This window comes from Pan troglodytes, chromosome 13 (assembly GCF_028858775.2).
Source record: "Pan troglodytes isolate AG18354 chromosome 13, NHGRI_mPanTro3-v2.0_pri, whole genome shotgun sequence".
In the NCBI taxonomy this organism is placed as follows: Eukaryota; Metazoa; Chordata; class Mammalia; order Primates; family Hominidae; genus Pan; species Pan troglodytes.
The window spans coordinates 102,987,987-103,012,214 of NC_072411.2; the positions used below are offsets into that span (position 1 = coordinate 102,987,987).

Below are 24,228 nucleotides of genomic sequence, written 5' to 3' on the forward strand. Positions count from 1 at the left end.
CTGAAGTAGTTGGGATTACAGGCACATGCCACCATGCTTGGCAGGTTTTCCTTTTTTTGTAGAGACAGGGCCTCACTATGTTGCCCAGGCTGGTTCTGAGCTCCTGGAATTAAGCAATTTTCCCACCTCACCCTCCCAAACTTCTGGGATTACAGGCATGGGCCACCACCACAGTCATTTATCTCTTCTGAGTTCATTAACTGCAGGAAAAAAACTAATTCAATGTTACCAAATTTTATTTTGACAAGCAACATGCTTAAATGACTTCTTTCAGTTTTCATTTACCTTTTAAGGTACTACACATTCTGCAGCTGCAAAATTCAGATACAGTCACCTGTAACTGGAAAAAGAACTCAGTCAGGGTCAGCTAGCAGAAAAATGAAAGCAATGGGGCAAAAACAAGTTCCACAAGTTTTAACAAGCATGATGAATAGATACATGTAGACCTTACAAAGCCAAAGCTGTTGTAACGGTATAGTAAAGGACAAAAAGACCATTACTGATTTGGCTAGGAAGCCCTAGATACTGAGAACATCTGGATGGGGTGGGAAGAGAGGAGGACAAAATTTGAGCACTTACATTGTGCTAGACACAGTTTTGAGTACTCCATATGTATTCTCATTTAATCTGCACAACTCTATGAGGTTCATACTTTGTGTATAAAGATAATAAATAGTGGGCTGGGTGCAGTGGCTCATGCCTATAATCTCAGTGCTTTGGGAGGCTGAGGCAGGGGGATCCCTTGAGGCCAGGAGTTGAAAACAAGCCTGGCAACAGTGAGGCCCTGCCTCTATCAAAAAAAAAAAAAAAATTAGCTGGGCATAGTGGCATGTGCCTAGTCTACTCGGATTGGGCAACAGAGTGAGACCCTGTCTCTAATTTTTTTTTCTTTTTTTTTTGAGACAGGGTCTGGGCTCTGTCACCTAGAGCAGTGGTATGATCTTGGCTCACCACAGCTCCAACCTCCTGGGCTCAGGTGATCTGCCCACCTCAGCCTCCCATACAGCTGGGACTACCAGCTTGTGCCACCACGTCCAGCTAACTTTTGTATTTTTTGTAGAAATGAGGTTTCACCATGTTGCCTAGGCTTGTCTCAAACCTCTGGGCTCAAGCGATCTACCCACCTCTACCTCCCAAACTGCTGGGATTACAGGAATGAGCCACCACACCAGGTCAAAAAATTTTTTTAAAACAACAACGACAACAAAAAATTGTGGACTTGGCTGTGATATGAAGGAAAAATTTTAAAAATAAAAATAAAAAATAAAGATAATAAATACTTCATCTATAACTTATGACCATTGCTTGTAAAACATGTCCTCTTGGGCCATTTTTCTAGTCATAATACTGTTTCCTATTATGGGGAATCTGGGTGTATTAGAGAAAAAGTTTAACCCATTTATGTAATATTTGTATAAAATAAAGCAACAGGTTTTTTGAGGGGCTGTTTGTGAGGCACTGTATTAGGCACATTTATGTACACCAGCTCATTAAATCCTCAGATTCTCTGACTTAGGTATTTTGCATCTCTCTCTTTATATATATAATGTCCCCAACTTACAAATGAGTAAACTGAGGTCAACTCATTAAATATTAATAACTCATTAAATTATTAATGCAAATACACACAATTATAAATCTATTAGGGTTGAAATCCATGTCGGACTGATCCTAACTTCTTTTTTTTTTTTTTTTTTTTTTTTTTTAAGATGGAGTCTGGCTGTGTCCCAGGCTGGAGTGCAGAGGCTCGGTTTCAGCTCACTGCAACCTCCGCCTCCTGGGTTCAAGAGATCCTCCTGCCTCAGCCTCCCGAGTAGCTGGCACTACAGGTGTGCACCACCACACCCAGCTAGTTTTTGCATTTTTAGTAGAGATGGGGTTTCACCATGTCTGCCAGGATGGTGTTGATCTCTTGACCTCGTGATTGGCCCACCTCAGCCTCCCAAAGTGTTGGGATTACAGGTGTAAGCCACTGCACCTGGCAGATTCCTAACTTCCTGACCACTCTATTATACCACATACCTCTCCTGCCATCAAATAAAAATGTTATCATAAATGCTTGGGTTTTTTTTTGTTTTGGGTTTTTTGTTTTTGTGGGGTTTGTTTTTTGAAACAGGGTCATTCAGCTCTGTCACCCAGGCTGGAGTGCAGTGGTGCGATCTCAGCTCACTGCAACATCTCACCTCAGCCTCCTGAATAGGTGGGACTACAGGCGTGCAATGCCAAGCCTTGCTAATTTTTGTATTTTTTTGTAGAGACGGGGTTTCCCCATGTTGCCCAGGCTGGCCTGAGCTCAAGCGATCTGCCCACCTCAGCCTCCCCAAGTGCTGGGACTGCAGGTGTGAACCACTGTGCTGGACGTTAAATGCTTGTTTTGACCTCTGAAAACCATTCATAATAGGTCTAATTATTTCTCTACATGTCAATTAGGGTTAGGGTATTCTATAGCAGGTAACTATAGAATGTCCAAATTGGAAAGTTTCTCTAACTTTCCAGTTCATTGGGTGAAACATCACTAGTTCTATCAAGCATACTTCAAAGAGCATGGCCAGAGTCAGCATAATCTACATTATTTTACTTAATTATACACTGCTGTGTACTACAAAGGATTTGAAGCAGTGACAATGAGCAAATGCAATAAAACAAATTATAAATTATAAATGCTAATAGGGAGTCTGCATCAGAAAAAATATAAAGGAAAGCAGAAAATAAAATCACACAATGAATTTTTGGCTCTGAGCTTCCTGGCAATCAAAGCAAAAAGCAAGTAAAGGTCTGTTATGTAATTCTTATTGGCAAAAGTTTAGTTGTTCTTGGGGATGTGGGGACAAGATTTTCTAGGAAAATTTAAAAACAAATATTCTAGGCAACTGAGTATTGTCCTAGGCAATTTCCCTATGGTATTCTACATAAGAATTGCCTGGAGAGAGGCAGCCTGAGACTTGTTTGTAGACAAGTGCATTTATACAAACATTTCCTTTTCTAATTTTGGAGCATCTTATTAAATAGTACAAAATCACCAGATTAAAGAAAATGTCTACAAAGACCTCATGAGAAACGTTTCCTTCTTTCCTTTCCAACAGTTCCTGAAAAACAAACGAACAAAAAAACCTAACAATCACACAATAAAATGCAATATTTAGTGACCATTATGACCCCTCAAGGCACTGCCTTGGTGCTTATAGGTCAACCCCTTTCAAGGAGGTACTTCAAGGCAATTCTGCAACACCAAGTGTTAGCATTGCACCAAGTGGTAGCAACACACTCTCCTTTGAAAACAAATAAAAGATTTGCTGTAATTTTTAAAAACATAATCCTTTGAAAAAGAAGGTTGGATAGATTAGTGGTTAAGCACCAATTTTAATATCGGAGAAACCTGAGTTCCAATCTCCACTCCATACTTTATAACTGTGTGACTTTGTCCAAAGTCCTGACGATTAAATGAAATGATGTGCCTGATATATAAAAAGAGCACCACTGAATGCTCCCAATTATCGGTATTTTTACTTTAACCTTTTTCTTTTTTAGCTCCTTACTGCAGTGCACTGAGATATTTTTACTTTAAACTTCAACTTAACCATGAAGATCTCTTGTACATCTCTAACTCATTCAACATCTAACAGAAAAACTGCTCAATAAGTGATGATGTCCGTTTACCGTGCAGTGCCCTTATATAACGGTGTAGGGCCGTGCTATTTTTCTTCAGATTGCAATTTAACTGCGGGAAAGTGTAACGATTCTATTAGGATTTCAATTGTAAAATGAAAAGTAACGTCTCAACATCTTTTTAATTAAAAAGCTCTACCAAAAGAGCCTGGCTTATCAACATTTTACAGCCAAGCATGGCTCCAAGGTGACCGATCAGTTAGCTGGCAGGACACATTGGTGCCTCCAGGCTGGGATGACATCAAAGGTTCTAGCTACAGTGGTTCTGGGACGCGATCTCTTCCTCTTCATACCTCACAGGGCACTTTACCACTGTCGTTACACATCTTCACAGTTCTCCTTTTCCAACCAGAGGGCTTCGTAAGCTGGGAATCAGGTAGGTTAGTATCAGCCGTCCCTTGCACAAAAGGCCTATAACTGCGGGGCAGACTAACGAAAGGTCCTCCCAGAGTGAGCCTCTCACCTCAAGTCTTAAAGGACTTTGGCCTGCGCCTCCAGCCTCTGGCCAGTTGGCTGCGCTCCACCAGTAAGGGTTCTCGAGCCCCCGGGCAGCCTGCGGGGGGCAGCGAGGCGCAAAGACCATGCCCCAAGAGCCGAGGGAAAGTCCTGAGATGCGCGGCTTGGGACGCTGGCGGCCAAGCTCCGACGCGGGGCTGGGTGCACCTGGACGCACCTCACACGCCGCGAGCTAAGCAGAAAAGGGAGGCAGGCTGCCCCGACACCCCACTACTCACCGCTAGGTTTCCGCCTGGCGCCGATCCGGCTGCGTCACGCCGGCCGAACGACACCCCGCTGAGTCGCCGCCGCAGGGAAAGTACCTTCGGCCCCAACGGGAAAAGCCAATTTCCAGTAATTCGCGCCCGACCACCGGAGAGGTAAGGAGCCCCGGAGGCCAGCTGGGGGATGGGAAGCCTGCGTGCGGCACACCGAATCTCCCGCCCTGTTCAGGGGGCGGTGCCCGAGGAAGCCAATAGGAAGAGGAGTCGGCCAAGAGCGACGGCTCTGCCGGCCAGTCGGCGCCGGCCATTCGGCCCCGCCCATCAGGAAACCTGAGGAAAACGGATTCTTGGGCCCTGAGTTGTGGGCCTTACCTTTCCTTTCTTCTTTCCGTTTCCGGGGAAGGGAAAAGGAAGTGTTGTTTGGATCTGAGGAAGTTTGCAGAGTAGCTGGCTGAGTGGTGGCTGTTTGTCTTGTAGCAATCTTTAAAAAGTGTTCTTTGGGGTCGGGCGCAGTGTCTCACGCCTCTAATCCCAGCACCTTGGGAGGCCGAGGCGGGCGAATCACCTGAGGTCGGGAGCTCGAGACCAGTCTGACCGACGTGGAGAAACCCCGTCTCTCCTAAAAATACAAAATTAGCCGGGCGTGGTGGCGCATGCCTGTAATACCAGCTACTCGGGAGGCTGAGGCAGGAGAAACGCTTGAACCCGGGAGGCGGACGTTGCAGTGAGCCGAGATCGAGCCATTGCATTCCAGCCTGGGCAACAAGAGCGAAACTCCGTCTCAAAAAAAAATAAGTGTTCATTGGTTTCCCAGCTACCTTTTGAAGAAAAAGGTAATGGAAATTGATTCGCATTTCTTTTTTAAAGATTTTCTTCATTTGGCGTGAAAGGTAGGATCTTGTACATCTCCAGGGTTTGGGGTAGGGAGAAGAAGAGACGTTAGGAGAAGCACTGAATATAGAGATGGGATCGGACGGCTAGTGGGATGAAGAGGCTGGGGAAATAGAATGAATAGACAGAGAAAATGATTGACTTCAACTATCCAAAATATAAAAAAGACAAGACAGAGAAAATGAGGAAGAAAAGGAATGAACCTGGATGGGATCCATACAGTATTAAGAACAGGGTATTGTTTCATTTGGATTCACTTACTCAAAACAAAACTACAGAGTACTCTGCGAACAGAAGATAAGTATTCATTATCGAGCGAGACAACTACGATCTCTGCATTCACTATAGTTACCTAGCACGTGAAGATATTGAACGGACAATATTGAGAAAAATACCATGATATGGGAAGTGCATTGGAGCACATGGTAGGAGTAGCTAATTAAAAGTCCAGAAGGAGTCAGGAACAATTTTCTAGGAGGAAGAGATGTTTAAACTGAAACCCCTGTGTTGAACAGATTTAAAACAGGCCAAGAGGGGTAAAATTTTCCAGGTAGAAGGTCCAAATCCGTGTAACAGCTGTGTAAAATGCCAAGCATTGGGTCTGTTATTATGAAGGGCTTAGTTGGCCCTTAGGGCACTGGTCAGATTTGTATTGAAAGATCTTTGGATAAAGGAGGTAGGATTGGGAGGGAAGATATAGAGTCACAAGATTTGGGAGCTGTTTAGGAAATCCAGTTGAGAAAGAAATGATCATAGCCTTGATACCTCATTATTCCATTTTGGCTAGGTGGAGTTAAGAAAATGGAAGAGAAAGGCAATTTTTTGTGCATTATAAATAAAAAGAATTTGGGGAGTGACTAGAGACAGAAGATAAAGAGAACATAGCTCAACAGTTAACAATGATGTGTTTGAAGAGTGTTTAAAAATGTGAAGATGACTAGCCCAGCACACACACCTGTAATCCCAGCTACTTGCGAGGCTGAGAAAAGGAAGATTGTTTGCATCCCAGAGTTCCAGGATGCAGTGAGCAGTGATCTCACTTGTGAATAGCCACTGCACTCCAGCCTGGGCAACACGTCGAGACCCCATTTCTTAAAAAAGAAAAAGAAATTTGAAAAAAAAGATGAAGATCTAGGAATGTTGAATAGATATATTCAACTTATGTGTGTTTTTTATATATATAATTTTTTTTTTTGAGATGCAGTCTCCCTCTGCCGCCCAGGCTGAAGTGCAGTGGCAACATTACTGTTCACTGCAGCCTCGACTATCTGCTCTCAACCAAACCTCCCACCTCAGCTTCCTGAGTAGCTGTGACTGCAGGCGCACACCACCATACCCGGCTAATTTTTGTATTTTTTGTAGAGAGGGGGTTTCACCATATTGCTCTGGCTGGTCTCCAACTCCAGAGCTCAAGTGATCCACTCATCTTGGCCTCCAAAAGTGTTGGGATTACAGGTGTGAGCCACTGCACCTGGCTGTTTTTTTATATTTCTATGATGTCAGTAAACTCCCCTTCATTCCTCTCCTCACATCTTGAAAAAAGGCTTCTACAGACCACAGAGGCCTTGGTGTGAGTGGTGGGTTTGGATGTAGTTTTTATGGTATATGTGTGGAAAATAGAGGGAAGGAGCTGAGTTTTGCTTTTAGGTTGATACTAAGATAAAAACAAAGAGCCATACCTTCAGAATGGAGACACAGGATTTAGGAGCAGCAGGAAGCTGAAGTCAGAGGGGACCATAAAATGGCAACTCCCCATGTATTCACGGAAATTTTGCGCAGGGCAAGTAGACTGTTCCAAAGGGGGAAATAGAAGCTCAATATTGTAAAGGGTAGAGGCACAAGCAGCTAATTGGGTAATAGTTTGAAATTTAGGGACTGGCTTTTAAAAATCTAATCTATGAAACAGGGTGAATTGAAGACTTTTTAAATACCAGTAAAATAATAATCAGAAATTTTTATTGAAGTATAAACATAAAATTAACAGAATAGAAAAACAGGTTAACATAAGTTGGTTAGCTGGAATCCAGGCCTGAAAGGGGGAAGCCAGTAAGAAGCCTATTCCTTTCACAGAACTCCAGGTGGTAGTCTCAGGAATACGTTAAAAGCAGCATGGGTCTGGTACGGTGGCTCATGCCTATAATCCCAGCACTTTGGGAGGCCGAGGCAGGTGGATCACTTGAGGCCAGGAGTGCAAGACCAACCTGACCAACATGGTGAAACTCCATTTCTACTAAGAATACAAAATTAGCCGGGCTTGGTGGTGCATGCCTGTAACCTGAGCTACTTGGGAGGCTGAGGCAGGAGAATTGCTTAAACCCGGGAGGCGGTGTCTGCGGTGAGCCGAGATCATGCCATTGCACTCCAGCCTGGGCAACTACAGCAAAACTCTGTCTCAAAAAAAGAAAGAAAAAGAAAAAAAGCATGAAGCCGAGACTGGAGGATTGGTTGGAAAAAAAAAATGGAGTATGAAGCTGAGACTGAAGATTGGTTGGGAGTCTTGAAACAATTAGATGCTAGATCTCCTGTCATACTTTGTGGAGGACCAGGAGATTATAAGGTGAACCGAGAGGATCTAGACTCTACCACTAGGCACAACTGAGAGTAGAAATGAGGTCATACTGAAATGAGGAGGATAAGCTCAGGACCTCGTCTTACTTGGCTCCCAGAATGCTGGCAATGAGTCATATATCCCCTGGGCATTAAATTTAAAGACTTTTTCAGGCAAGCTAATCAGAAAAGAGAGGAGGCCCCAATTGAAAAAGCCAGTTTATTACTATAGACCTACGCTGACACCTACTAGCTGACAAGCTAGTCCCTGCACGCTGAGCTTCTGATCAATTTTAGCATTACCAAACTTTGGAATAAAGCCTCAGCTCTGAAAAAGAAAAAAAATAAAGCAGGAGCAAACATACTATGTAGAACCCAGAGAAAAATTTACTCAAAACTGTAATAAACTCTTGACGTTTTATATCTATTAAAAAAGGAATGTAAAAAGGAATGTGAGTCATCAAATTTAGATTCTTTAAGGAGAAAATTCTTAAAGTTTTAACTAATTTTTAAATAGACTGCAGAATCAAGATGATAGCACCTTATATTTTTCTTTACCTGTGATCTCATCTGTCAGCACACTGAAGAAAATCAGAATCTTTATAAATTTCTTCTTCAAGGAGATGACTGAGTTAAAAAATGAAATCTTTTTTTAAGTTCATTTTTATATTCAAACAAGGTTTTTTACCGAAACCATATTTTACTTGATCAAATTCAAGAATATGATCTCAGTTCATATCTTCCAAATTGAAATATAATCTAAATAGCTGTATAGATATCAGTGAGAGATCTAGATTAAGCAACCAGAACCAAGTAGGTCTTCTGAACAAGTTAAGATACATTTATATTGGTTCCTAAGTTTGGGAAACTCAGTTAACTTTTGTCTTTGCCAGTATCGTGAAAAGCTTCATATTGATGCTATTGCTCCTTGAAAAAAATCCATTTTCTCCCTGGGTCTTTGAACAGTTTATTTAATAAAATTTTTGAGCCCCTACCTCAACCAGGGGCATAATGCCCAGGTATGGCCCTTACCCTTAAGGAATTTAGAATTTGGTTCGGTAGAAAGAATCAGATAATTTCAACACAAAAGTGTGTAGGCTGGGCCCAGTGGCTGACACCTGTAGTCCCAACACCTTGGGAGGCTGAGGCGAGAGGAGCACTGGAGCCCAGGAGTTTGAGGTCACTCTGAGCACATAGGGAGACCCCCATCTGTACCAAAAAACACACAAAAATTCAAAAAGATGTACTGAGAACTACAAGGACAACTGCCATTTAGCTTAATCTAGGGATTGGGTTGGGGGATAGCAGAGGAACGGCCAATCCAATTTCAAAAGACAAGTAGACTTAAGCAAAAGAGAAAGTACTGGAGAAGAGATTTCAGGAAGAAAGTACAAACTGGGTGTGGCAGTACAAAGGACAAAGGGTGTGATTGTGCAAATGAGTGTGGTAGTACAAAGCACTTTGTTGTTACTTAAGAATGATAGGAGATGGAGTAGAAGTAGGCCACAGGGCCTTGTATGCAGGCTAAATAACATGGAATTTAGCCCCTATATTGGAACCACTGGATAATTTTAACCAGGGCACTGATAAGCATTTAATATCCATCACTAAGGAGGATAAATTTAAGGGCAAGGAGTCTAGTTAGGAGGCTACTGAAGCAGTCGATATGAAGAGGATATGAGTTTGTGCTGTAGTAGTAAAGGTGGGAAGGATTAATTAAAAAAAAAAAAGGGGGCAGTCAGCAGGATTTGGAGACTGGATAATAGAGGTGAGGGAGAGAGGAGATATAATTCTCAGGTTTCTGGCTGGGTTGCCTGGATTAGTTTATTGGTGTGATGTGAGAGAGAGATTACTGATAGAGGAAAAAGGTAGATGAGTTTAGTTTAAGGCATCTTAACTTTGAAGTGCCTGAGAGATATCCAGCTATCCAGCAGCCAGTTGGATTTAAAAGTCTAACATTCAAGAGGTCTAGGCCTAGAGATACAGATCTAGGGTCATCCGTTTATAGATTTAAGCCAAGTGGCGAAAATGAGAACTGTGCAAGGAGTGTGAGAAAAATAAGAAATGATGTGAGATACCTCTCATTTGAGACAGGCAGCAAGGGGATAAGGATAGTTACAGATATAGTTCAGAACTTTGAAGTGGTGGCGGGAAACAGGAAATTAAGCATATTTATTCTAGCATGATGGCCTCCATTTCATAGAAAAAGAGTTGAGGCTGCTGAGAAAGTGATACTTTATGTGCTGAAGCTGCGGAATAGAAACTAAAGGGAATGAGAAAGGGGACAGGCCAAGAAGTACAAGGGTCCAATGAAAATGTATTAACACCTACAGTGTTCAGTGGCCTGAGTTAGGGAATAGAGAAGGCAGAGTAAAGCATTAATATGGATGGGTCTATTCTTTGGGGTGGAGGTATATTTATGGAATGGGTTAATGATACTTCTTTCTTATATTGTCAGTTACTATACTAGGTGTTTCTCTAGGAAAAATTTATTATTGAGTCAGGTTCTGGACAGAAGAGAGAAAGCTTACCTATGTCAAAGATTGGTATAGCATTAAAGAGAATTTTCAATCCTGATTGCACATGAGAATTAGCTGGTGATCTTTGAGAACTATGTGACGCCAGATCCTACTCCAGAGAGTCTGCATGGGGCCTGGTCATCAGAATTGTTTTAAAAAATTACCCAGATGATTTTTTTTTTTTTTTTTGAGACAGAGTTTCACTCTGCTGCCCAGGCTGGAGTGCAGTGGCACGATCTCGGCTCACTGCAGCCTCCGCCTCCTGGGTTCAAGTGACTCTCTTGCCTCAGCCTCCAGAGTAGCTGGGACTACAGGCACCCACCGCCACAACCGGCTAATTCTTTTTTATTTTTAATAGAGACAGGGTTTCACCATGTTGACTGGTCTTAAACTCCTGACCTCAGGTGATCCACCCACCTCGGCCTCCCAAAGTGCAGGAATTACGGGCGTGAGACACTGTGCCCAGTTGGCCAGATGATTTTAATGTGAAGCTAGGGCTAAGAACCAGTGAGCTAGAGACAATTAAAAATTGGCAATAAAATTTTTTGTGAGATATGCAGTGGCCTAGATCATGTATGTTAAACACACACTTGATAAAGTTTTAATAGATCTAGACTGTCAGTGGCAGATGCCTCAGCAAATAACTTCTACCCTGAAATTTTTTTATATGTCAAATTGATTTCAGTCATGCTCAGGAAAAGTGATTATATCTGAGTATCTAGTAATAAAAGAGAATATGGCAGCCAAAACCTCCAAGATAATTTTTTTTTGTACCAGGGATGGTAAAGCAGTCAGTGAGGACACGAGATGACATCATCAAATAAGTAGTGAAAGATTTGACACAGTAATCCTTAAAAATGTACACAGAGGGCTGGGTGTGGTGGCTCAAGCCTGTAATCCCAGCACTTTCGGAGGCCGAGGTGGGTGGATCACCTGAGGTCAGGAGTTTGAGACCAGCCTGGTCAACATGGTGAAACCCCGTCTCTACTAAAAATATAAAAATTAGCTGGGCATGGTGGCGGGCACCTGTAATCCCAGCTACTTGGGAGGCTGAGGCAGGACAATTGCTTGAACCCAGGAGGCGGAGGTTGCAGTGAGCCAAGACCACACCATTGCACTCCAGCCTGGACAATAAGAGCGAAATTCCATATCAAAACAACAACAACAACAAAAAAAAAAACGTACACAGAGTAATTACAATAATGGGAATTAGTTTTTGAAAACAATTCTGAGTTGGCCAGGCGTGGTGGCTCACGCCTGTAATCCCAGCACTTTGGGAGGCCGAGGCGGGCAGATCACGAGGTCAGGAGATGGAGACCATCCTGGCTAACACGGTGAAACCCCGTCTCAACTAAAAAATAGGAAAAAAAAAATTAGCCGGGCATGGTGGTGGGCGCCTGTAGTCCCAGCTACTCGGGAGGCTGAGGCAGGAGAATGGCATGAACCCGGGAGGCGGAGCTTGCAGTAAGCTGAGATCACGCTACTGCACTCCAGCCTGGGCGACTCCGTCTCAAAAAAAACAGCAAACAAACAAACAAAATTCTGCGTTTTACAGTGTGTATAAAGTCAGTGTAACATTTGTGAATAAAGGAACTATATATAGATTTCTTAACATTCTGTAATTTTACTTGGAGGAAGTGAAGAAAGCCTATGTTTGGGGAATTGCCTACTGAATATTGGAGAGAATAAAATAAAAAGCCTATTGAATATGATTGTTTTGTTTTGAGACTATTAGCATTGTTTCTGGTTTTTTTTTTTTTTTTTTTTTTGAGAGAGGGTCTCACTCTGTCGCCCAGGCTAGAGTGCAATGGTGCGATATTGGCTCACTGCAACCTCCGCCTCCCAGGTTCGAGCGATTCTCGTGCCTCAGGATAGCTAGGATCACAAGGGTGCGCTACCACACCCAGCTAATTTTAGTAGAGACGGTTTCACCATGTTGACCAGGCTGGTCTCGAACTCCTGACTTCAGACGATCCACTCGCCTTGGCCTCCCAAAGTGCTGGGATTACAGGCATGAGCCACTGCGCCCGGCCTATTATCACAGATTATATCTATCCCATTTGGATTATCACCCCGGGCCAGATAAAGACCTTTACATATCCTAAACACGAAAGACTATACGTCTGCCCTCTCTCAGGTACTTAAAAATTTAACATTAAATCATAACATAGTCATCAGCCCAACAAAGTTCTGCTTTCCTCCCATGCTACCCAGCAGCTTTTTTGTGTGGATGGGAAGGGTCATAGGAAGAACTGTCATATAATTTTAAGTTTTATATTTTGGCAGTCTCTTCTGCTTTATTATGCTGTAAAATAGCTTTTCTCAACTGAGCTTCCTTACGTGAACCACAAAAAGACTATTTTCTCATTTTCCCTCAGGATAGTACACAAGAACCACTGTATATACATAGGAGAGAAGTTAACTTATAACTGTGGATACTCAGGATGTTAGGGCTTGATTCTTTCATGGATTTAGTTTGCCTATTAGCAATCTAGCTCTGTTGAGATCCAACCCCTCCCTTTCTTCCCGTCCTTCACAGGGGGACTGGCTTTCTGGGGTAGGTGTTTGGCAAGTGTACTAATAGTTGAGAACAATCAATGCAATTATGCAGTATATTACGATGTTTAAGTTCACAAGTGCATTTGCCTGAGTGTCTATGTTCAATGTTAGCTCTTCCACTTACTAGCTCTGTGACTTTGGACAGCTGTACTTCACTTTTCTCATAAAAGAAGAATAGTACTTATCTAATGCTGTTGTACTGAGTATTAAATGAATGACTGCATTTTCTTTAAAGTGTTTAGAATAGTGCCTGGCACATCCTAAGCACCCAATAATGTTAGTTATTGTTTAATTTACATGGGAAGAATCTTTGTACCATAAAATACTGTGACTTACCTGGACAAGAGTTGTATGTGTGGGGATAGTGTGTATGTGTGTGTATGTATGTATGTATGTATGTGTGTGTATATAAAGTGCCTCCACTATTCTATTAATATCACAATTATATTACAATACCTTAAAGGAAAATATTACTTTTCCCGTTGTACTTCTGTACTTTCTTTTGTTTTTTGTTTGTTTGTTTTGAGATGGAGTTTTGCTCTTGTCCCCCAAGCTGGAGTGCAATGGCACGATCTTGGCTCACTGCAACCTCCACCTCCCAGGTTCAAGCGATTTTCCTGCCTCAGCCTTCCTAGTAGCTGTGATTACAGGTGCCTGTCACTATGCCTGGGTAATTTTTGTACTTTTAGTAGAGATGGGGTTTTACCATGTTGGCCAGGCTGATTTCAAACTCCTGACCTCAGGTGATCCACCCACCTCGGCCTCCCAAAGTGCTGGGATTATAGGCGTGAGCCACCACACCTGGCCCTTTTTCTGTATTTTGTAAATGAACAACTATTACATTTCTAATAAAGGGAAAAAATTGGAACTGTCAGCTTGTGAATCTCATCCTTCCTTACTAATGCAGATCCAGAATCAAAGAGAAAAACACAGTCTTGGTTCTGGATCTGCCAATCTTTGGATTAAGGGATAATAAATATCAAAAAGATAATGTACTTTGCTTGAATCTGAAATAAAATGGAGAATAAAACTTTGACTCAGCAAGGAATAACAGTCATAAAGAAAAAAGGCACAAAAGAGATTTTTCCAGAAAATGCATGTAAAGAAAAGGAAAGGAAAAAGGGCCTAGGGCTTAACCCTTGATTAAACCCATGTTCCAAGTGAAGGCTAAAGTATCTTTAGGAAAGACAATGTGGGAAAGACCAAAAAGTTTAATGATGAGAGAACTAACTGCAGGTAAGGGTGTGAAGAAACAGGCACCTTCATAAATTGTATTGTAAACTGTATTATAATAATATTGGTTCCTCTTTACAAGGACCCAGGAAAGAAAATATTTTAACATTAGAAATAGTTGTGCTTCACCTGAGAAACTTGTTGAATCTTAAGGAATCTGAAAATTATGTAATTAATCTTACTTCTGTCTTTACATTTGGCTGCTTTAACGTTCAGTGCTAAATCTGTACCCCTGCAATTAACTACAGAAATATATGGCACGTTTTATGTATTAATTTCACACCTGCCTTTGTCTTGTTTCTTATTTTGTGGTGTTAAATATAATTTTTATACTGCCTTAATGTAATAGGGTATGATATAAAGGTTCAGATATAAAATAAAAATGGTACACTTTGAAAAAATATGAAAAGACCCTTTTAAGATATAAAATTTAGGTAAGATAAAATCAACTCAGGGAAATCCAGTTAAAAGCCAAATAGAGCTGTATTTTTATACTGTACAAAAAAATTTACACTCTTAATGTAACTAGATACATCTAAGGGTAAATTACACATCTCTCAAACACAGTATTTTAACATCTAAGATATGTTTCTGCATTGCAGACTGATACTGAATTTTATACATCTTTATTTACAATAACTTAAAATATTTTTTCATCTCTGGCAGATATTTACAAGGTCAACAGTGACTACATTTCACATTTCAACAATCAACAGCATTAATCGGTTCATTAAGACAGGATAATGGCTTACATGCACCAATAAATATGATCTTAAATTCATGGTTTTTTCTTCAGCTCTGAAAAAATGAAGGTTGTCACTAGTCCTAGGTTGAAAGGACATCACTCAATACAAGTCATAATTTCTATATGCCTATCCTATTTAAATTTTCACCAGCACTATTCTCTAAATACTTGGGAAGTTTATACCAAGTTATAGGTTGATGCTAGTTTAAAAAAAAAAAAAGAGCTGATGTGTACATTCCATATCCTTTTATGAAGCAAACATATGAAAGTGAGATAGTTCTTATTTACTATCATTGTGACAGAGATCAGATTACATAATGCCAAAGTAGTAAAAATCCTTCAGAAATTATAGCTCAGGAGACTCAAATTATCATGAGAAAAACAGTGGGAAAATAATTTTTGCACCCTAAAAACTGTTTCACTTAACCACTTAAACTGAATGGAAAGCCAGAATAATTTTAGAGTAAGAATAAAAAAGATTCAGTGTCAAGTAGATGAACTTATTACAAATATTTTTAAACATGGAGCTTATCTCTCAATTCAGTATGGATGATAAAACTTACAAACAAACAAACAAACCCCCCCAAACCCAAACCTGTATCAGTGATTGTTAGAAAGCCAATCCTCTCTTTCCAAGACAGCTAATCAATATACTCATTACTTTTCAACTACTACCTGCTATAAAAAACAATACATAAAACCTGTTTGGAACATCAATATGCAAATACATTTCATGATTTCCAAAAAAAATTATTTAACTGTTGAAATAAATCATTTAGTTCTTATTGGGCTATACATTTTTTAAAAATGAGTATTTTAGCTTTTCTTAACCCAATCCTGTTTTTCTGCAAAGAAAAAAAACACTCAGAATGATCATGGACATAAATTATTTAACAAACTTTACCAGTTTAACCAATATTATAGTAATTGCCACTGCCCTTTAAAATAGGTACATTTCCATAATGCCCCCCTAAATTTTACTTAACCCACAATATTATACAATATACCAATTTTAGCAATTTCCCCCTTTTTATTCAATCCTGATGAGTAGGATCCTTAATTTAAGGAGACCAGAAGCTGTGCTATGAGGAATAATATTTAGATTTAGTCTTTAACGGGTACTTTTGCTGGAAGTGTAAAATACTGACATTTATTGACATAAGAAAACCTAAAATGGAATCTTGTAGCTACTGTAAACCTATTTTCCAGGTCAGAGAATATTTTTAAGATACTTTATATGTTAAAGAGGCTTCATTCCTTAACAAGTACTTTAAAAATTATATTTGGTAGATACATTTTCTTTGGTAAATTTTGTAATCAATGAACATGTAAAGAACTTCCTTTGATATAATTAACACTGAGCTGTTTATACTCAAATACAGCAAACCATATTGATATCAATTCTGTAATTGGGGATGAGTTGTCCAATTAAGTTCATTTCTTTGAAAATAAAAGGATTTCTTTATTAGACCTACTTCCAGATACACATTTTTAAAAAGACTCATTTATACTCTAAGCTACATCTAATTCCATTTTTTTATCAAATCAATATTAAATATAATAGCAGACATCTGAATATGCCTTAATTTGTAAACATGATTAGCACAATTTCTAAAAATCCAGAAGCAAAACATATACCTTACATTTCTGTACTATGCTGCCAGTTATTTCACATCATTCCCAGCTTTCTGCTAATTTCTATCCTGAATTGTTTGCTCTTATGTACATTTCTCATAGGACTATGGCTAAGATTACAAAAATACTGAAAAGACTGAAGTTACCAAAATGTTGTACTTGTGTGGTCAGGTTCAGAAGAAATATGCCTACACGGGCAAGGAGGTTGGGTGGTGATGACTCCTCTATGAATAGTATTTTCTATATATGCTCAGTACCAGTATGATATACCTATTAGGTACACATAATGCAAGTAATACTAAAATTTGTCTTACATTATCAATATGACCATCTTGGCAGGGAAAACTGTACCAATCTGATGACTCATAATTTTATTAGCATTGTTAACAGTTTTACACTGCATTCCATCTGCTTATAATCTGGCAAATATTCTAATTTCTAATTGGTTTTCAAACAACTTGTTTCTAAAAACACTTTAAAAAAATTAAAGTATTACAAGTAAGTGTCTCAACCAACTTAGTGGTAAAACGATGACAATAATCTTCAACTTGAAAGAAAAAGTCTCATGTTCAGACTGTTTAACATAGCCGTAGGTAGAAAAATTGCTCTAAAATTCTTACAGATTTTCTGATCATTGGCATGACCCGTTAAACTTTTTAAAGCTGAAAACAAAGATGTAACTGAAATACTGATTAAAAAAGAAAAACCCAAAACATACTTTGTAATCCAAGGTCAGAAATGGAGAGATATTCCTTGCCAGTGTTTGTAATAAATAGGGGACTACCCCTAAAGACAGGTACTACATTTTTTATTTACAAATGAACATGCAGAGATTTAAACGAGACAACTGATTGTCAACAACTGAAGTACTCAAAAATGGACTCCACTTCATTAAAATATTCACAAAAGTAGTGCAAACAAAACAATCTGAAAGAAGTTATTCTCAGTATTCCAGTGTCTAATAAACAATTTTAATTAATTTAAAGCTACTAGATGGAATCTGAGAATACAGACTGGAAATACTGAGCTTATATAGCTGAGACTACCGCATTTAAGACATTTTATATGGTATATACACACTTTAAATGACATCATGGTCACTGTTCCATTATGGAATCATAAGCTTCACACTATAGAACCTTTTTCAATCATATAAGGAAATATTGCTTGCATTTGCTCTAAGCATAAGATTCAGTCTCTTTCTACATTAAAAAGTAATGGAATCAAATTTATTTAATCTTTACTTTGCAATACTCTATTGTGCAATATAATTAGCTTGCCACACTGGTGACTGAAAGCTGGCTGACTCAAAAATTACTTTAAAATAACTAGAAAACACTGATCAAAGCCATTTCACTGGGTTTATTTTATATTTAAATAAATCCCAACAAATGTATTCAACTATAAAATGGCAGCATACAACTGTTATGTGGCAGAAAATAGTAAGGCATAAATTAGAATAATGTGTTGATCCTTACATCTGTAGACATACTTAACATTTCCAACATTTCCCCATCTAGATTACTCTACATTTTTTCTGGATTTAACACTTTTCTTAATGTGTTGTATTCACCAACTACTAGACCAGAACTATAAAGAAACTGCAAAAATGGAGTTAACAACCCACTGCCTCCCCAAACCCATGGGAGACTGGGTTTGATTCTGGCTCTGCTTTAGGTATATGATCTTGATCACACCACAACCTCTGAGCCTCTGTTTCTTGAGGATGAAGGTTGGGGTGAGGGAGTGGGAGACTAGCTAGATTATCTCCAGGGTTTCTTCTTAGCACAATTCTGATTCTATAATAAATAGACAAAAGTGAATTGGAAAGGTAAGGGTAATGGTAAGGGGTAAAGTTAAGGGGATCAGGATTTTAAAATAACGATTTTCCCCTTAGCTTCTTGAAATATTTTCACATTTAAAAATCTTCAGGCCAGGTGTGGTAGTTATGTCTGTAATCCTAGCACTTCTGGGAGGCCAGGTGGGTGGATCTCTTAAGCCCAGGAGTTCGAGACCAGCCTGGGCAACATGGCAAAACCTCGTCTCTACTAAAAATACAAAAATTAGCCAGGTGTGGTGGTGCATGCCTGGAGTTCCAGCTACTCCAGAGGCTGAGGTGGAAAGATCACCTGAGCCCAGGGAGGTTGAGGCTGCAGTGAGCCGTGATAGTGCCACTGCACTCTAGCCTAGAGGACAGAGTGAGACCCTATTTCAAAAAATCAAATCTTCTGAGTTAACTATTCACTTTGCATTTTAGTTTGCTTTCTAGTAATTAATGTCAGAGCGAGCTCCCAAAACCTTCAGCTGTTTCTTTGTATTCTTTTATCCAACTTGGCATACATGGCACCAACCTAATTGTTTTATTACAGAAAACAAGTATTTTCTCCCTAAATATCTTTTTCATAGATGATTAGACTTTTATGGAGATTAGAAAATATATAACAAAAGCTTGTTAAAAAAGTATGAATATTGCTGGCATATATCTGTAACAGCTGTTGTATATATGAAACAAAACTATTTTAAATTAAATGCCAAAAATAATGCATGTTAAAATGCATATTTAAAAACTTAGAAAATTTGACTCAGTTTGTTAAACTAACACCTTCCATTTTAACTAATAATAATTCTTGCACAAGAAATCTGTTGTAAGACCCTGAATGCAAGGCTTAGACTAAATGAAATGTTTCTTCACTGAGGTCAACTCACATCACCTAAAAGAATAGAAAACAAATGTTACAGGGTCATAAAATGTTAATGTGGGTATGTATACATACAAACATATATGTATATACATACAGATAAATAAAATCCTCTAAGATGAACTTTTTTTTTTTTTTTTTTCAGAGACAGAGTCTTGCACTGTTGCCCAGGCTGGAGTACAGTGGCGCATTCTTGGCTCACTGCAACCTCCACCTCCCGGGTTCAAGAGATTCTCCTGCCTCAGCCTCCCGAGTAGCTGGGATTACAGGCGCCTGCCACCACGCCCAGCTAATTTTTTGTATTTTTAGTAGAGACAGGGTTTCACCATGTTGGCCAGGCTGGTCTCGAACTCCTGACCTCATGATTCACCCACCTCAGCCTCCCAGAGTGTTGGGATTACAGGCGTGAGCCACCGCGCCCGGCCAAGATGAACATTTTTTAAAACCAATTTTTCAGGTATAAGATTTCTAGCCAAAGGAAAATTTTGTTGTATTTATTCTAACATTTGCTGTAATTTGGTATTATGTGGTATTTCTTTTGTGCTTTAACCAAAATCATGCTAGATTTAGATGCCAATAAATGCACAATTTGAATTGAAAACAGTCTTTTTACCTTCCAAATAATTTATGCCATAAAGTGACTGACCTCCAGCCATAGCCAAGATCTCACTTTCTTTTTTATTTTTTATTTATTTATTTTTTATTTTTTATTTTTTTTTAGATCTCACTTTCTAGGTAAATATAATGTTCCTTTCCTTACATACCTGAAACTGCCTGTTTTAGTATGTTATGGGCCTTTATAGCTCATTTATTTTGGCTATTTTTAAACTCCTTTCATTTATTTGACATCCCTTAGTTAAATTAAAAGAAAGGGTATTTAAAATATTTAAAATACAACTTTGTGATATATACATATACACACCATACACACACACACACACACACACACACAGACACACACAAATCAATAAATTGTCTACTTATCAACTTTTAGCTTTACCCTGGACTTTGGCAATGTTGTAGATACTAGTTCAGGTTCTAGTTTTCCATTTTCACATGAGCTGGAAAATGTTACAGACCACCATATTTAAACAAGCATCTCATATATAAAGAGTCTAACAGAAAGTCTCTTAGGGAAAAAAGAAAGTCCTTACAATAAAAACGGGGGGATTGCTAGGTGTGAAAAAAAAAGGCGTTTTTCTGGTTATTTATCAAAATCTATTATAATTTTAATGGTAGAGATAAAATTTTAACTTTTGCTAATTAGGAGAATACTTGCTTTCTATAAATTCAGTATATTTTTCTTAAACAATAATCAAGTAAAAACATCTAAATGTACAAAGCACTGATAGCTCTGATGTATTCTGTGGAAGGATAACTTATAACAGTTTAAGTCACAATACACTTTTTTAAAACCCAATATATTCCCTTCTTTTTCAAACATCAGAGCCTGAGACCCAGAAAAGTTATGATAAAATCTTATCCAACCAGATCAGAACTAAGGAAATTTTTTTTACCAATAATGTTTTTGTAACTTCTTAGCAGTTACCAAATGCTACTTACATACATTCAACATCTAGCTTACTGGCATGATTTCAAAGTTTTATAAAAATGAGGAACTGCAGATATATGATTAGAAGGTACACAAATTGCATTACATTAAACACAAAGGCAGTGTGGTCCTTGTAGGAGAAATCAAGGTCAGTACCCCCTGGTAGAAATGTTCTATAAAAATGTGTCACATTGAAGTATCAGTGTTTCAGCCAATTGTCTGTCCCTGATATATTTCCTTGGAGTATGTAATGTATCAGGACTTTAGGTTTCTTAATCCAAAATATCTGACTGAATTTAGGTACATCTAGAAAGCAGCTGAAAGGGTTTCTCTTATAGTCTGACATAACAGAAAGTAGATTGAGAAATCCCTCTCTTTACCTGAAGATGTACTGTTACACTTCAGCCATCAGCTCACAAAGGAAAAGAAGAAAAAAAAATCAAATCTCCTCTCACACACACAATCTCCACAAAAGCTAAACAAAAACTACCCCCCGCCCCCACAAAACCCCAGCACCAAAGTGTCAATCATTCCTGGGAAATAGAACATGCCCCTCAGATTCTGATTTGTTAGTTGGCCAAACTTGAAGGACAGAAATGACCTTATATGTCCTTGTGGGGAAGAGGGAAGACACGTTAATAATGACTATACAGCCATTGAGAAAGTGCATTATCAATTACACAATCAAGAGTCCTGCCCTCCAATGGAGGTGGTCACAACTTGATTTAAATGCCTCCGTAATTGAACATTTATGTCTTCGGGATAAAGGAGATGGGGGGGTGGAGAAAGAGCTACCCTCATTTTAATGAAAAAGTGCAGCAGTCTACCACCTTTCCCCATGCTTCTCCAGAAAATGATTGCACAGACTCAGAGAAGTCCAAAGTCATAGCAGAATCTCTGAGGCACTCCTGGTTAAGAGAAAAAAATATGATCCAGTAATCTTCATAGTTCTATAGATTATGAGAACAAACCCGTTTTGTTTTTAAACAAAAGCCAAAGAATCGTTTCATAGGGATCATATACACCATTTCCTCTAATGTATCCTCAGTCTCACAGTGTTGAAATGGGACCGATCAGCCTACGATGGATTGCACATCACCCAAGGAGAAAGGAAGGCATGGAAAAGGCAAACATTTTATACTGCTTCACAAACACATTTACAAGGAATAGGTGAAGAGAAGATGTAGGAAAGAGGGATAAAGAAAACCTTATTGCTGTTTTGATACAAAATACAGTATGAAGATACCTAAACTAAATGAAATCTGATAACAGTGACCAATATTTTCACAATGTGGGATGAAGTGTCTTCTTGCACAATGAAATGTTCAGTTTAAAAGGTAAGCAGAAAGAAGAGGGAGGATGTCAAAACTACACCTGGGATATTAGCTGCATATTGAAACTTGGGGATCGAGACTGCTTGGTCAAGGGGGCTCCTGGGCTGAGGAGCTCTTTACCTTCGCCAGCTTGACCTAGCCGGTCTTCCTGCAGACTGACAGTTGAGTATCGATTAGCATTGTTGGCTGCTAAATTAGTACCTCCCTCAGTGCCAACCCCAATGCTGGTACTTGCTTGACTGCCATTTACATAGTCAAATGATTTACTTGAGGAAGCACTGGCTGTCCGGATTAGACTTAAGCTATTGATTTTTGGCACCACCTGGCCAGCAGGCAGGCTCAGGTGTTTCTTCATTGGTGTCAGCTCAACTGAATCTACACTAAGATCAGTTGGTTGCTGTACATACTGCTTGCGAACTACTGAATCTCGAGGGCTCTCACTGGATTTGATGGCAGAGGCTGTTTCTTTATCCTTGGCTGAACGCCCAGTTGCTACTTTCCTTAAGCTTCCCCTCTGAGAAGAGGAGGATGGTTTGGTCCCAATTGGCTGACTGCTGAGGGAAGCCCCTGATGAAAATCCTTCATCTGCATCATTCAGGTTTACAGACTCCTCTCCTCCATTTACACCCTCAGCACCTAAGAAAACAAATCAGACAGACTCAGCAATAGCTAAATTAAATAAGAAGCAGCTGTGAATAACAACACTGACCTTATCTCTTGGGCAATGTTCGCTATAGGTTGTCAATGGCCCTATTATCAACACTTCCCCTAAATAATTTAGGGGAAATCTTAATCTACACAGAATTCTACTATGCTAATACATGTTAGTTTAGCTTTATTTAGTCCAGTTTTTGTAAAACTATCCACAAACATATCTAGTATACTGTCAATATTTAGGCATGTAAAACGACTAGGTAAAATACAACAGTTTGTTAACATAAATTTTTATAATACACTATCATTCTTCTTCTGAAATGACCATATCTACCTACTGGAAAAAAAAAAAAAAAAAACTTTCCCCCTCATACCTTCTTTAACCCACCATAAGATGTGCAAAAGAGACCCTCTTCTAATTCCGGTTATCCAGAATTATACCAAAAACCCATTTATGCTTACAGGCCAAACTCTTTTTAACTATAATAAAATTTTATATTTACTCAGTGGTTGGTTAACTGCTTCTATATGGTTTTAGAACCTTTAACATGGAACTAGCAAATTTTTTAAATAACTCAAAACTATATTGCTTCTGTAACTTCACAGTCATATTTTGTCTATGGCCTTTTCTACTCACTGGTTTCCATATTTTGATCAATTAATGTGAAGAAAATATCAGAGAGCAGTGGTAGGGAACCAGCAGGGGTATTTAAGGATTTATATTTTCTATATGGTATGTTTTGATAATATTTTATGTAATTATTTCTATATTTTAGATTCTTAGTATTGAGATGTATTGTCATAATCACAAAATACTATAGTGTCCCATCACATTTCATTTCATGCAGAAACTGCAGTTAACAAAATAATTTATTTATTTATTTTTTTTGAGACAGTCTCGCTCTGTCACCCAGACTGGAGTGCAGTGGCACGATCTTCAGCTCACTGCAACCTCTGCCTCCCAGGTTCAAGTAATTCTCCTGCCTCAGCCTCCCGAGTAGCTGGGATTACAGGCGTGTGTCACCATGCCCAGCTAATTTTTGTATTTTTAGTACAGACGGGATTTCACCATGTTGGCCAGGCTGGTCTCCGACTCCTGACCTCAAGTGATCTGCCCACCTCAGCCTCCCAAAGTGCTGGGATTACAGGCATGAGCCACCGCGCCCGGCCAACAACAGAATTCTTATCTTGGGTTTTTGTGGGAAGAAGAGAAGAATATATAATATACTGAGCTTGCAGTTTACAGAAAGCCAATTCTCTTACTGAGAGTATGATCAATATTCTCTTAGAAAGTAATACATTTGCTTCTTTCAATAACTCATATTGGTTTGCTACCTATTAAATACATTTTCCAGACTTCCGTAAAGTTTAATCTGAATCTACAAAACAGATATCAACATTACAGGTAAGGTAAAAATGTTAGGAAAGAATCTAAACAAATATTAGAGATATAGGTTACCTAAGCAAAATATATA

The 24,228-nt window shown here is 39.1% G+C and overlaps 2 protein-coding genes and 1 long non-coding RNA gene across 46 annotated transcripts in view; 1 reads left to right on the forward strand and 2 right to left on the reverse strand.

Moving 5' to 3' along the window:
- ORC2 (origin recognition complex subunit 2) overlaps positions 1-4,977 on the reverse strand; it is a 53,967-nt gene extending 48,990 nt beyond the window's left edge. For 2 of the 19 annotated variants that reach the window (XR_008546856.2, XM_063791483.1), the window contains exons 1-2: positions 4,401-4,638; positions 286-334 (exon numbers count right to left, since the gene is read on the reverse strand). Coding sequence is in view for 2 of the 19 variants with exons in the window: in XM_054680063.2 (XP_054536038.1) it covers positions 286-340; positions 4,130-4,249 (175 nt within the window). In the remaining 17 variants the exon portion in view is untranslated. Of the gene's footprint in view, positions 1-285; positions 341-4,129 lie in introns of all 19 variants that reach the window. The other 17 variants (XR_008546855.2, XM_054680063.2, XM_063791480.1 and 14 more) reach the window with 15 other exon arrangements.
- Positions 4,419-19,814, forward strand: LOC134808062 (uncharacterized). Its single transcript, XR_010150190.1, has 2 exons — positions 4,419-4,541; positions 19,359-19,814. It is a non-coding gene; the product is annotated as an uncharacterized LOC134808062 (long non-coding RNA).
- Positions 14,599-24,228, reverse strand: part of HYCC2 (hyccin PI4KA lipid kinase complex subunit 2) — a 100,274-nt gene continuing 90,644 nt past the window's right edge. For 16 of the 26 annotated variants that reach the window (XM_063791500.1, XM_063791499.1, XM_063791494.1 and 13 more), the window contains one exon: positions 20,421-22,735. In XM_063791500.1, the coding sequence (XP_063647570.1) occupies positions 22,134-22,735 (602 nt within the window). In that variant the 3' untranslated portion in view covers positions 20,421-22,133. Of the gene's footprint in view, positions 22,736-24,228 lie in introns of all 26 variants that reach the window. The other 10 variants (XM_016949502.4, XM_009443972.5, XM_001171278.7 and 7 more) reach the window with 1 other exon arrangement.